The sequence below is a fragment of the Anabrus simplex genome, chromosome 2 (genome assembly GCF_040414725.1).
Source record: "Anabrus simplex isolate iqAnaSimp1 chromosome 2, ASM4041472v1, whole genome shotgun sequence".
Classification (NCBI taxonomy): Eukaryota; Metazoa; Arthropoda; class Insecta; order Orthoptera; family Tettigoniidae; genus Anabrus; species Anabrus simplex.
The window spans coordinates 1,058,703,338-1,058,716,102 of NC_090266.1; the positions used below are offsets into that span (position 1 = coordinate 1,058,703,338).

Here is a 12,765-nt window from a genome sequence, read left to right on the forward strand (position 1 = left end):
GGAAAGAGCTAGGAGTGGGAAGGAAGCGGCCGCGGCCTTAATTAAGGTACAGCCCCAGCATTTGCCTGGTGTGAAAATGGGAAACCATTGAAAACCATCTTCAGAGCTGCCGACAGTGGGTTTCGAACCCACTATCTCCCGGATGAAAGCTCACAGCTGCGCGCCCCTTACCGCACGGCCACCTCACCCGGTGGGAAAAGGTATTACCTCCAAGCAGAAATAATACACATTTTAAGAAACGATTGTTTTGTCGGTTTATCTCTGTCCGCAGTCGACATGGAAAAGTTCCTGAATAACGTGGAGTTAGTTTTATAGGAGGAATATGAAATGAAATGAAATGAAATTAAGAACACGGTCACTTCCTTCTCACTCCTAGGCCTTTCCTATCCCATGATCGTCACGAGACCTATGTGTTCGTGAGGTATAAAGCAAATTAAAGTAACAATCACAGATTCAGCGAGGAAAGCAACGGAGAATTAACACATTTCTCTAGTACACTGATTCATTAACGCCTACGCAATGTATGACAGCTGATGGCGGAGGTGTTGAGGACCCAACCGGCCTTCGTGTTGAGTACTCAATATGCAAACCAGTCTGTAGACTGATACCGGAAATTGTTGCTATAGCTCATCCCACGTTAAGAAAGCAGTATTGCTCTTATGGACCTACAAGAAGTAAACACCCCCCCCCCCCCCCCTCCGAGACACCCATAACTCCTCGTGATTAAGGGATATTATACTGTACTTTGTAATGTATTATGAAAGACAGATAAAAAGGATGAGGCATTTTTGCCCGTGAGTTATTAAACTACCTACATAACATTCTCTTTTTCGTAAATATATTCGTAGGGAGGAAGCACAATGGCAGGAACAGCCATTGCTTCGTTGCCTCCCTTCATTTTCTTTCTTCTGTGTTGCTCTGGTACAAGCCTCGTGTAGTCACTCACTCGGTGAAACGCCGGCAGCTCACTTCTGTAAGGAAGTCATCTACAGTATTTATTTGTTGCGTGTGTTTTTTAGACTTTAAATCAGTGCGTAATTGTCTTGTTTTGAATGAGAGTTGGTTTATATTGCTGTGGTTTGTACTTGCCATAGTATACCTCCGATTCCGTACAAATTAAAAATAGCTCCTGTAAACTCCCCGTCTCCCTTACTTCATAAAAGTAATTTGCAGCTTAGTTTCTTCCGCTTTTTATCTTGAACTTAAATAGTGAATTTCACTAATTGATGTGCCGCCGTTTACCCGTGATGGTGTTGAGCAGAGCCGTTCGATATGGCAACCCTGTTGTCATAAGAGCAATACTGTTTTCTTAACATGGAATGAAGTATAGTGTTACGCACATTTCACTGAACCTGCACGTATGGGTTTCCTCTCCATTTCTTGCTGTGATGTAACGATCCGTCTTTGTTCTGTGATCCGTCGTTGCGTTGTCTTCACTATACCTGGTATTGTTAAAATCTTCTGAAAGGTGAAGTGTGTTTTACTGTTGTTTTAACTCCATAGAAAGGGACACTAATACAAATGTTCTTTTTCAGATGGCACGACGTGTGCTCCAGGCATGTTTCATTGTCCAGAGGGCAAATGCATTCCTTCGTTGTTGGTGTGCAACTACCAGAAAGACTGCGACAAAGGCGAAGATGAGTTCCAGTCGTGTCGTAAGTAATCATTATTATTATTATTATTATTATTATTATTATTATTATTATTATGGAAGAATCTTCTTTCATAGTGAAGTGAAGTCATTAAATTGCTGTGTGTTTTACACCGGTGTCTTCGAAAAAGAATGTTCGTATACCTTCGTATACCCTATTCAAATCATGTAGGCCTATCATCTCTTGTACACAATTACAGACATCTTAATGCTATTTTAGGTTTGTTAATAGGTTACAGTAGCACTTCGTGATGTGATGATGATATGAGATTAAATGGTATCCTATCGATTAATCATAATCTTTTCAGATTGTCTCATTTTGCTCTTTACGCAATTTGTGCGTCATTGATGAGTGATTTGATGAGTACGTTCTCATGAACACTGTGATTGAAACTCACAATTTAAATAAATAAATAAATAAATAAATAAATAAATAAATAAATAAACGAATGAATAAATTCCGGTACAGCTCTCTCTCCGAGGTCGGCGAAGTACAGTGTTCTTTTGATGTCATTCATGAGCACCGCACGATACTCTGTTTGCATAGTATTAACTAACTCCTTGTGTGTCCGACTCGTTGGCTGAATTGTCAGCGTACTGGCCTTCGGTTCAGAGGGTCCCGGGTTCGATTCCCGGCCGGGTCGGGGATTTTAACCTTAATTGGTTAATTCCAGTGGCCCGGGGGCTGGGTGTTTGTGATGTCCCCAACATCCCTGCAACTCTCACACCACACATAACACTACCCTCTACCGCAATAACACGCAGTTACCTATACATGGCAGATGCCGCCCACCCTCATCGGAGGGTCTGCCTTACAAGGGCTGCAATCGGCTAGTAATAGCCACACGAAATTTATTTATTTTACTCCTTGTGTACCGAAAAGCGATGGACAGTTTAGTTTTGGCTGGTACGGATATTATTTGTGTCTGAATAGGAGATATGAGTTACATTTCGCAAAGTGGTCACAATCAGGGTCACAAAATGTTCAAAGTAGGCTTTTAACTTGCACCAAGAGCAGTGAATGAAGAATGAGTCACTGCGCTTATTATATAAGATTTATGCTGTAAGGTTGAGTGAAACTCAAGGCCGTGTACCTCTTCAGAAGTGGAAATCTCGTTTCTGAATGTTTTAACTTCCTGACAGAGAATCGAACCAACGTCTTTTCGGCGAGTCGAGTATGCCTTTACCGCCTCGGCTGGGGATCACAGAAGTTCACTGTAAATCAAAAGCGAACTCTTGGTGTGGTAAACCATTCGGGGCGATCACATTTGTAACCACTCTTCAAGAACGCCTCTTGAATCATCACGCTATACGAAGTACAGTCGAATCTCGATATCTCGAATCACCACGGGGGTTGAATTTTATTTCGATATATAGAGAATTCACGCCTTATAGGATTGCACGTAATCGAATCACGTGTACTACGGCTTGATAATGCCATACAAGAACAAACTCGAATTATTTTGTTATTTTAATTACAGCACTTACTATAGCAAGTCGTTGAAGAGAGAATACATACAGTAGAGGAACATGTTTTTCTCTCTCAAGCTTCTTTTCTTCCACATAGTTTTCAACAAGAGTTAATGCTGTGAAAGTATTTTCATTTACATTCGACTGATTGTATGTAGGATCGAAGAATAGTCGGTGCATTTGACGTCTGGTGTAGTGACGATCCAGGAGAGGGTTCATACAGCTCCAACTGCCTGTGGTCAACGCACCAGGGGTGGACAGATAAGATATACTGTAGTACGCAAACCTTAAATGCGTATTACAAAGTTAATGTTGCACAAAATTCAAGTTACAGAATATTTTCAGCGTCTATGGAGGAAACGTTTGCTTCGGGAAGTGGAGAAATTCGTGTAATCGAATTTCGAGCCATAGAGAAATAAATACACGTGAAGAATAGAATAGACGACAGGGAAATTAAAATTATTTCGAGGTACTGGAAATTCGAGTACTGTAGGTTCGAGATATCGAGATTCCTCATAGGTACATCGGACTGACGAACAAGACGCCCTAAGTCCCTTATATAAACCATCAATTTCGTTCATATATCTGTTAATGAATAAAACGTCCCCGCCGCTTAATGCTGGAAGCTAATTACTATTTTTCCACTTGGCATGTTGTCTTAACAACTTGCATCCGTGGCCGGAGGTACAGGCTGTTATTCATTAGATTGCGCGAGTCAAGTCACTCTTAGCGTTGTAACATCCGGCTCTCCTCTCGGCGGTGGATTGTTCTGTTACTGGTTGTCTCGTGGGCATCTAGGTAAACTGCCCGAATGCAGTCAGGCATGAAGGCTTTACTCACCGCGAGTACTGCGGTCCATTGACTATGTGGTGTAGATTTTCTATTTTCAGTTCCACGAAACTCCATGGAGATGTTAATTTCGTGCTTCAAGGATATCTTGAACTTTTGCGGCATTATACATTTCTGAGTAGTTGCAGTGATTATGTGCTATGATATGATACCCGGGCGACATCGTCGCTGGCTTCTCACAAAGGTAGCCGCGGTTTGAATTCCGTGATTTCAGAAAGTGATTGTTACATCACTTTAGCGGTAGTGAAACATTTGCATGAGTTACGACAGATCACGAAAACAAATATATTCAATTTTCATCGTTACTGTCTGACACGTTGGCTGAATGGTCAGCGTACTGACCTTCGGTTCAGAGGGTCCCGGGTTCGATCCCCGGCCGGGTCGAGGATTTTAACCTTCATTGGTTAATTCCAGTAGCCCGGGGACTGGGTGTTTGTGCTGTCCCCAACATCCCTGCAACTCACACACCACACACCAACACTATCCTCCACTACAATAACACGCAGTTACCTACACATGGCAGATACCGCCCACCCTCATCGGAGGGTCTGTCCTACAAGGGCTGCACTCGGGTAGAAGCAGCCATACGAAATAATAACCGTTGCTAAATAATAACTTGTTTGAAGTTCTGGCCAACCCACCTCTGCTCTTCGCCATGAATATAATGATCGAAAATGAATATGGAAATGTCTTCTTCTTTTCCCATGCCTGTGGGGTAGCACATGTTGATTTGGTCGTGTTTTACGACCGGATGCCCTTCCTGATGCCAACCCTGTATGGAGGGATGTAATCTCTATTGCGTGTTTCTGTGGTGGTTGGTAGTGTAGTGTGTTGTGTGAATATGAAGAGGAGAGTGTTATGAAGGACACAAATACCCAGTCCCCGAGCCAGAAGAATTAATCAGAAGCGATTAAAATCCCCGACCCGGCCGGGAATCGAACCTGGGACCTCCTAAACCGAAGACCAGTACGCTGACCATTCAGCCAACCAGTCGGACAAAATTAATATGGAAAGAGTAGCGACAATCTTCCGTCCTATGAAATTTTACCAGTATTATTGTATAAAATTGCTTCCAACCATTGGGGGCGTGACGGCAGAGTGGCGTAGTTGCTTACATCTCATACAGACCCGATTCAAATCCATGCCAATGCATATGGGGTTTCTGATATGAAAAGTCACGTCCCAGCGGTTCGGATTCCACATCAGACATTAAGCTCACGATATCAACTGTTTTGCAAAACTGTATAAATATATGTAAACATATTTTGTTGCAATTTTTTGAGACGGCCGTACTTAGGCCTATACGATATCAATATTAAGTGCCTCATATATTTTATACATTACGTTGTTAATAATATGCACTCTATATCCTCTGCAAATTCCTTTGTACTGTTTCATGTCACGTGATCACATAAGTGATTTGATTTGCATTTTTGATACTTCATATCTTCTCCAAATCTTACATTTTTCAAAGGTCCCGATTTACATTTTCACTGTTTCAAATCTTTTGTATTTGATGTACGTAGCTACACGATAAGCTTCTTTCTTTCTTTTTTTCTTTCTTTCTTTCTTTCTTTCTTTCTTTCTTTCTTTCTTTCTTCAGCCACGTCCCGGCTAATATAATTAAGTAGCCGATGGTGTCGATGTTTGGCCAAAGCAAAGCAAAGCAAAGCAAAGCAAAGCAAAGCAAAGTCACCTCCGTACAGGCCATGAAGGCCCTTGGAGGAGTGGAAGGTAAAGGCTTCCACCATTGTTAACCTCGGCACGTGATGGGGTAGAGTGGTTAGCTCTACGCCCGGCCGTCTTTGCCCCCAGAAATTAACCTGGTACTCATTTTTGGTGTAGGCTGAGTGAACCTCAGGGCCATATGCACCTCCGGAAGTGGAACTCTCGTTTCTTAAATTTGTCGATGTTTGGCCACTTAACATTAATAATAATAACTATAATAATCAACCTTTTGTATCCTTTGTGAGTTAAAGTTAGTGGGTTCGATCTCACAAGGGGGCATTCCCTACTCGTCACCACCGATTGCGCTCAAATTTATAGAACATGCAGGGCTTGGCTAGAAATGAAGGTACCCAAAGTGGGAACTCCAGATGGCCAAGCGTATAGAAAATAAACATAAAAATAAAAATGTTCTATAAATTTGAGCGCAATCGGTGGTGACGAGTAGGGAATGCCCCCTTGTCAGTGTGGTGGTATTTGAAGGTGCTCAGATAAGTCATCCTCGTGTCGGTGGATTTACTGGTTCATGGGAGAGCTACTGTAGGCAAAATACTGGCACCCAGCGTCTCCGAAAACCGTAAAAGTAGTTTAGTGGAACGTAAATCCAACAACATAGCGTATGCTATTTCCTTTTGTCTTTCATTCTGTGTCATTATTGGTCTTGGGGAAGATTGGGCAATGTACTTGCTCTGCATCCAAGAGAATTTTTAGAATCCTCATTCCCACCCAGTATCGTTGCCTATTTGTTAGGGCGCTCGTGTGGTATACGGTCCATTAAGATGTTTGTTACGTGTTTTTGCAGTAGTGCGCGAGTTCCAGGTCTGACTCTAGGTCTTTGAAGGATCCCAAGGTAGTTAGAGTAAGAAGTAGGGATCACGCGCAGGTCTCTCTACCGCGCTTGGCCGTATGATGTAGTACACAGCTGTGAGCTATTCTGTTTTAGCCACAAGTTAGAGGTAGAGAACTTGGATATTTCAACCTCACCTCAGAAAAGGCATTTCACTTCACTTTTACATTAGAGTAATAATAGATCAAATACGGTGTGTATCAAGCAATGTTTGTGAAATATTTCGGTCGGTATAAAAGGTCGTGTCCGCCTCTGTGGTGAAGTGGTTAGCGTGATTAGCTGCCACCCCCGGAGGTCCGGGTTCGATTCCCGGCTCTGCTACGAAATTTGAAAAGTGGTACGAGGGCTGGAACGGCGTCCACTCCTCCTCTGGAGGTCAGCTGAGTAGAGGTGGGTTCGATTCCCACCTCAGCCATTCTGGAAGTGGTTTTCCGTGGTTTCCCACTTCTTCTCCAGGCAATTGCCGGGATGGTACCTAACTTAAGGCCACGGCCGCTTCCTTTCCTCTTCCTTGCCTGTCCAATCCAATCTTCCCATCCCTCCACAAGACCCCTGTTCAGCATAGCAGGTGAGGCCGCCTGGGCGAGGTACTGGTCATTCTTCCCAGTTGTATCCCCGACCCAAAGTCGGAAGCTCCAGGACACTGCCCTTGAGGTGGTAGAAGTGGGATCCCTCGCTGAGTCCGAGGGAAAAACCGACCCTGGAGGGTAAATAGATTACGGAGAAGAAGAACAAGACGATGAAAGGTTGTAACAATGCTAAGACTTCGATCGCAGCGGAATGGCCATTCCATAACAAGGGGCTCTAATTGTTACAGACTCGAACATTAAAGCTTGATGACTACAAGGAGTATGCCCATTGTTACAAACAATATTAGGAACCTATATACACTGTCCACAACATAGACAGTAAATGTTCTCAAAGTACTAGGAACTGACAAATTCCACATTAACCTTACATAGGCTATACAAATTAATGATGAGGATGAAATAATGATGATGAAGACGACACAGCGGAATTAACCAATTATGGTTAAAATTCCCGACCCTGCCGGGAACCGAACCTGGCACCCCTGTGGCCAAAGGCCAGCACGCTAACCATTTAGCCATGGAGCCGGACATATAAATTAAGGACCCTCTATATTAACAGTGTTAGCACTGGCTTCATATACAACATAATAAACTGTTTTTCAAAAAAAATTACAGGGGTGTTATACACAAAAATAATAATGCTGATATTAAAAAAAAGATATCAAACACACTTATCTATAGAATCAGTAGAATTTGTTTGCTTTTCTTCTTTCTCTATCTACGGTATTGTATTAACTGAAACTCAATCTCTTGAATGCTTTACGTTTGTTTAAAGCGTTCATTCGAATAAAAGAACGGCTTTTCACGAAGTAACTTGCAAATTAATGAATTTCGGGGAATTTCTTATTCAGGATATCCGTAAGGTTTGTGATGATGTTATAACCTTCTTTCAGTTCTTTCCCGTGCTACAATTTGAACTATTTTTTCCATCTATACTACCGAAGTGTACCATCTCTCTGTAGGCTGCATCAAACTATCTCTAGACGTCTTTGAAATCCAATTTCCACACCTTGTTGTAGACTGACCTGTTTTCTCTCCATAATCGCTTTCTAAGCTGACGTTCTTCTTTACCCTAAAAGCTATATAGTCAGCGAAGTCTTCAAGCAACTCATCACGATCCTTCGTTTCGCGACTGTCCTCGAGCTGTTCCACTAGCTCTTCGAGGGCTTTAACGAACCCTTGTTCATCCTCTGGTAAAGAATAGGATGTTATGAGTTCAACACTGGCCTTAGACTGGCACACGATATCAGACTTTTGATAGACTTCATCGGTAGCTTGCGATAACATATTTGCACGTAATGTTTCATTCTCTTCTGGAGAAACAGTTGGAATTTCTTATCGCCTCGGAAGCATTGAGGCTGAGAAGCAATTATTTCACCCTTTGCGTCATAGCTGTGGGAAGAGGTTGGTCATAAAATATTCCGAATCCTTGAAGATGAGAAAAACAGCTTTCAGTTATGTCTTGATTACTTCTTGCTGCCACCGTTTATTTAAGTCATTGGCTTTAGGAGTTCAGGGAATAAATGAAAGTGTACGTTTCGTTCCTTTTCGTGCCTGCTGTGATTTGTGCAACCTGCAATGGCGCAACAAACCATACTGAAAAGTGTACACTATTACTGCTTTTTACGTTTTATCACATTAAATAAACACACACGATTTCTTATACACCACAGATATGTTACTATCTATATATTTAAAAAAATTATGAAAACTAAAGTCAGTCAGTCCGGCCATTCTATCCGGTCGATTTCCTTCATCCTTTTTTTAAACTGAAAGGTATTCATGCACAGATTTGTCATCAGGTACTATAAATCACTTAACTTCCGCCTTCCTCAAATTATTTGATTTTTTCAATTTTTGTCTCTTTGAAGCAATCATATATTTGGTTCTAATTGAGGTACGCAATTAGTTTTGGTCTAAAAACACTCAGTGGATCAAGCGCTGTCTTTTGAGGTAATAACTGCTTAAATTGGTAGATTCTGAGAAAAGTTATGAGTACATTTGTCTCCATGACGAAGATCTTTGAAGGACGTTTTAACAGTTCGGCGCGTAGTGTTGTTCCAAGGAACGTTTAATTCAATTTCTTTGTGTGATGTATTTTCAAGTGTTTTGTTGACATAATATTACATTCTATTACCACAGCAGATCATGTGCTTTATTTCATTAACTCGAAACTTTGCAAATACATTCGTGAGGATAGTAACGAACAACACCATACTTTGTACAGTGCGGGCGGAGCCAGTGGGAAACTGCTAGTCATGCATTATTAGCACCTAGCCTCTGCGTACACAGCGATTCTTATTCGAACTACCTCTCTCTACATAGCCTAATTCAGGGCAGCTTCAGCGCGAGGGTCCTGCGTGACGTCACAGCTCTGCTTTGCTACTGCGCATCTCTCCCGTGATCCTAACTTACGTTTCGTGGATGGATCCCACCTTCGTGTTTGTATTCCGAGAGTGAGCAAAGTTGGTTGAACATGTGCTTTGCAGACTATCTTGTCTGAATAGTGGTTGTCATTAATATAGCGGACTGTCGTTATCTTTTTCCTTAGGAAGAACGAAAGTGCTTAACGTAAAGGAACGCGCTCAACAATTGAAAGTCGTTATAGGTGTGACCAACGCGGAAACTTTGTGATAGTATAGTAGCAGAATCCATTAATGTTCCGATTACTTAGCTGGTGCCATAGTAGAAATTTTTCACTTCTTCGGAGTAAATTTCGGGTGAGGTAAACAATAACAACAGTGAGAAAACCCAAGTAATTAACTGCAAATTTGTGTGCAACGTTAGGTCTAAAAAATGAGAAGTGAAATTGCCCTTGGCTTTCATCCCTCGTAGGAATAAAATTTGTTAGTATTGTTTAGAAAAACAAAATAAAGACCATTGAAACGTGTAAGAAACATGACCTATGTTTTGTAAAAATATTAAAGGAAATAGATATTTTGAATTACGGAAAGAGAAAATTCCATTAAAACGAGAATCTGTTTTGAATATGTATCAAAAGGAGGCAGTGGAAACTTCCCTCATCGAGGGCTTCAGAAAGCAGATTTTTTTTAAAAAAATCTGGAAAACTGCAATGATCGCGCTCAAGTAGAACAGTATGTCTCATTAGCAAAGAAAATGAACCACTCGTACTGTTTAAATGGGTTTGTAGGCTATTACCAGACGTCACAATTTCATAGACGTGCAGGACAATCGAACACCTTCGTGTTCTCTTCAGGTTCCAGCTATAATACGATAATAACAATTCGCGTTGATTGTTTGCACTCACAGGGGAGTGTGAACAGAGGTCCAATAAAGATGCACTGGAGTTTGGATGGGGCTGGTGATTTGCAAGGTAGGCTACCCTATTCACGAAAGAGTAGCATACATTCCAGATAAATATAATCTTCACATCTCGCTATTTAGTATTTGAACCACTGGACGGAATTTGAAATGCATTCTGTAATGTGCGCGGTGTCTGTTTTACTCCGGTGTTATGCCAACAAGAAGAAGGGTAGGTACCAAATTTTCTTTGATGGCAATATCCAACCTTTTATTTAACACGTTGAAACTTCGAAGCATTGAGTTGTTATACGTCAGCGGACGTACTTCACGCGCAGTATATAGTGAAAGAATGTCGACTTATCATGAATGAATGAATGAATAAATGAAGATGTTTTCCGTGGTTTCCAATGTTCACACCAGGCAAGTGCTGGGGCTGTACCCTTTCCTACCCATTAGGGTGACCAACCGTCCCACATTTTAAGGTATTTTGTACTGAATGCAGTACTGAATGACAGAGATATTTTAGTTTGTGCAAGAAGTGCCAATAAATATGCTCTACAGCTTCAAGCAAGATAAACGATGTAATAGTTTTACTTATGTTGAGGTTTTCAGTATTGTTTCTATACTTATTAGTTATAATTGGAGGTTAACATTTAGAACAAGTGCCGTTAGAAAGTATTCCAGGTAACTGATAAAACTAAGTGGTGCCAGAAATATGTATTTTTTTTTCTTCTATTTCCACTTTTTGAAAACTTGTGATAACATTTTGGCTATAATATATTCAATATTTATTTTGTTATTTCAGAATTTGTTGACTTTTTAATGTTTTCATTTAGCTACCGTAAAGAGTATTCGACCCACAGACTGGAAAAGCAATTGTACAATAACGATCAGTGAAATGTATTTTTCTACATTATTACTCTTGGTCAAAAAATATAGAAACTGGCAACACAGTGCTTTTGAAAATGTTAAAAATATTGTCATTTTTAAATGACAGCTAAAAATGTAACTGTCTCCCAAAATTCGGGAATGCCCCCCCCCCCCTTTTTTTAATATACTAATTTGTCCCTCATTCCTTTCTTCAACATTTGGTCACCCTACCTATGATTCAGAAACTATTTTTAGTTTAGTATGTTGGGTATTCAGCCCGAAGGCTGGTTTGATCCTCTGCAGCTCCGCCAACAGCTGTCATAAATAACCTAGGCATCACTGAAGAGGCGTACTAGGGAAATGAGGAGTAAGGAAGTTTCCCGTTGCTTTCCTCACCGAGCCAGCCGTTGCTATTACATATCAGTCCGCCAAGCCCACTGAAATGCATGCACCAACCGACTCTATAAGCGATATTTTCACACCATTCATAACAGGGACTGGCTGCATAAGCAATGGTATTACATTTTTTTTTTTTTTTTTGCTAGTTGTTTTATGTCGCACCGACACAGATAGGTCTTACGGCGACGATGGGACAGGAAAGGGCTAGGAGTGGAAAGAAAGCGGCCGTGGCCTTAATTAAGGTACAGCCCCAGCATTTGCCTGGTGTGGAAATGGGAAACCACGGAAAACCATTTTCAGGGCTGCCGACAGTGGGGTTCGAACCTACTATCTCCCTAATACAATGGTATTACTAACATCACTCATACTTTAGTTTTAGTTTAGAAGCTAGGGTATTATGATGAATGGCCTTATGGTACTAATTTGTGCAGATTCTATGATGAATTATGTTATTGTGTTGTCTTTACTGGTATAAGTATGTAATATTTTGGGCATGGGATTGGGGAGGAATGAATTCTGGTCACGAGGAAGGTAGCATCATAATGTTTGAACAAGGAATCTATTTCAAGAACGATGAACACTGAAACTCAAAACCACCGAGCTCGATAGCTGCAGTCGCTTAAGTGCGGCCAGTATCCAGTATTCGGGAGATAGTGGGTTCGAACCCCACTGTCGGCAGCCCTGAAGATGGTTTTCCGTGGTTTCCCATTTCCACACCAGGCAAATGCTGGGGATATACCTTAATTAAGGCCACGGCTGCTTCCTTCCCATTCCTAGGCCTTTCCTATCCCACCGTCGCCGTAAGACCTATCTGTGTCGGTGCGACGTAAAGCAAATAGCGAAACTCAAAACCATGTACATGAGATGAGAGGGACATAATCCTGACAATTAGTTATTTCTTAAGTAAGATGCACTGCAAAATAAGTTCATATAATGAAAATGTTTTCAGTGAAACAAAATACAGACACAATTTATGTTGATTTACTTGTAAGACATATTTATAATAATTAAAGGATATGTAAATAATATTGATTACCTAACTGATTTTATATATATATATATATATATATATATATATATATATATCTGATATATCTGAT

At 41.0% G+C, this 12,765-nt stretch overlaps 1 protein-coding gene across 1 annotated transcript in view; it reads left to right on the forward strand.

Moving 5' to 3' along the window:
* Window positions 1–1,539: 1,539 nt before the first annotated feature.
* The window catches only part of mgl (megalin), a 213,688-nt gene continuing 202,462 nt past the window's right edge, over window positions 1,540–12,765 (forward strand). The window contains exon 1 of the mRNA XM_067142002.2: window positions 1,540–1,655. Coding sequence (XP_066998103.2) covers window positions 1,559–1,655 — 97 coding nt within the window. The 5' untranslated portion in view covers window positions 1,540–1,558. The remainder of the gene's footprint in view (window positions 1,656–12,765) is intronic.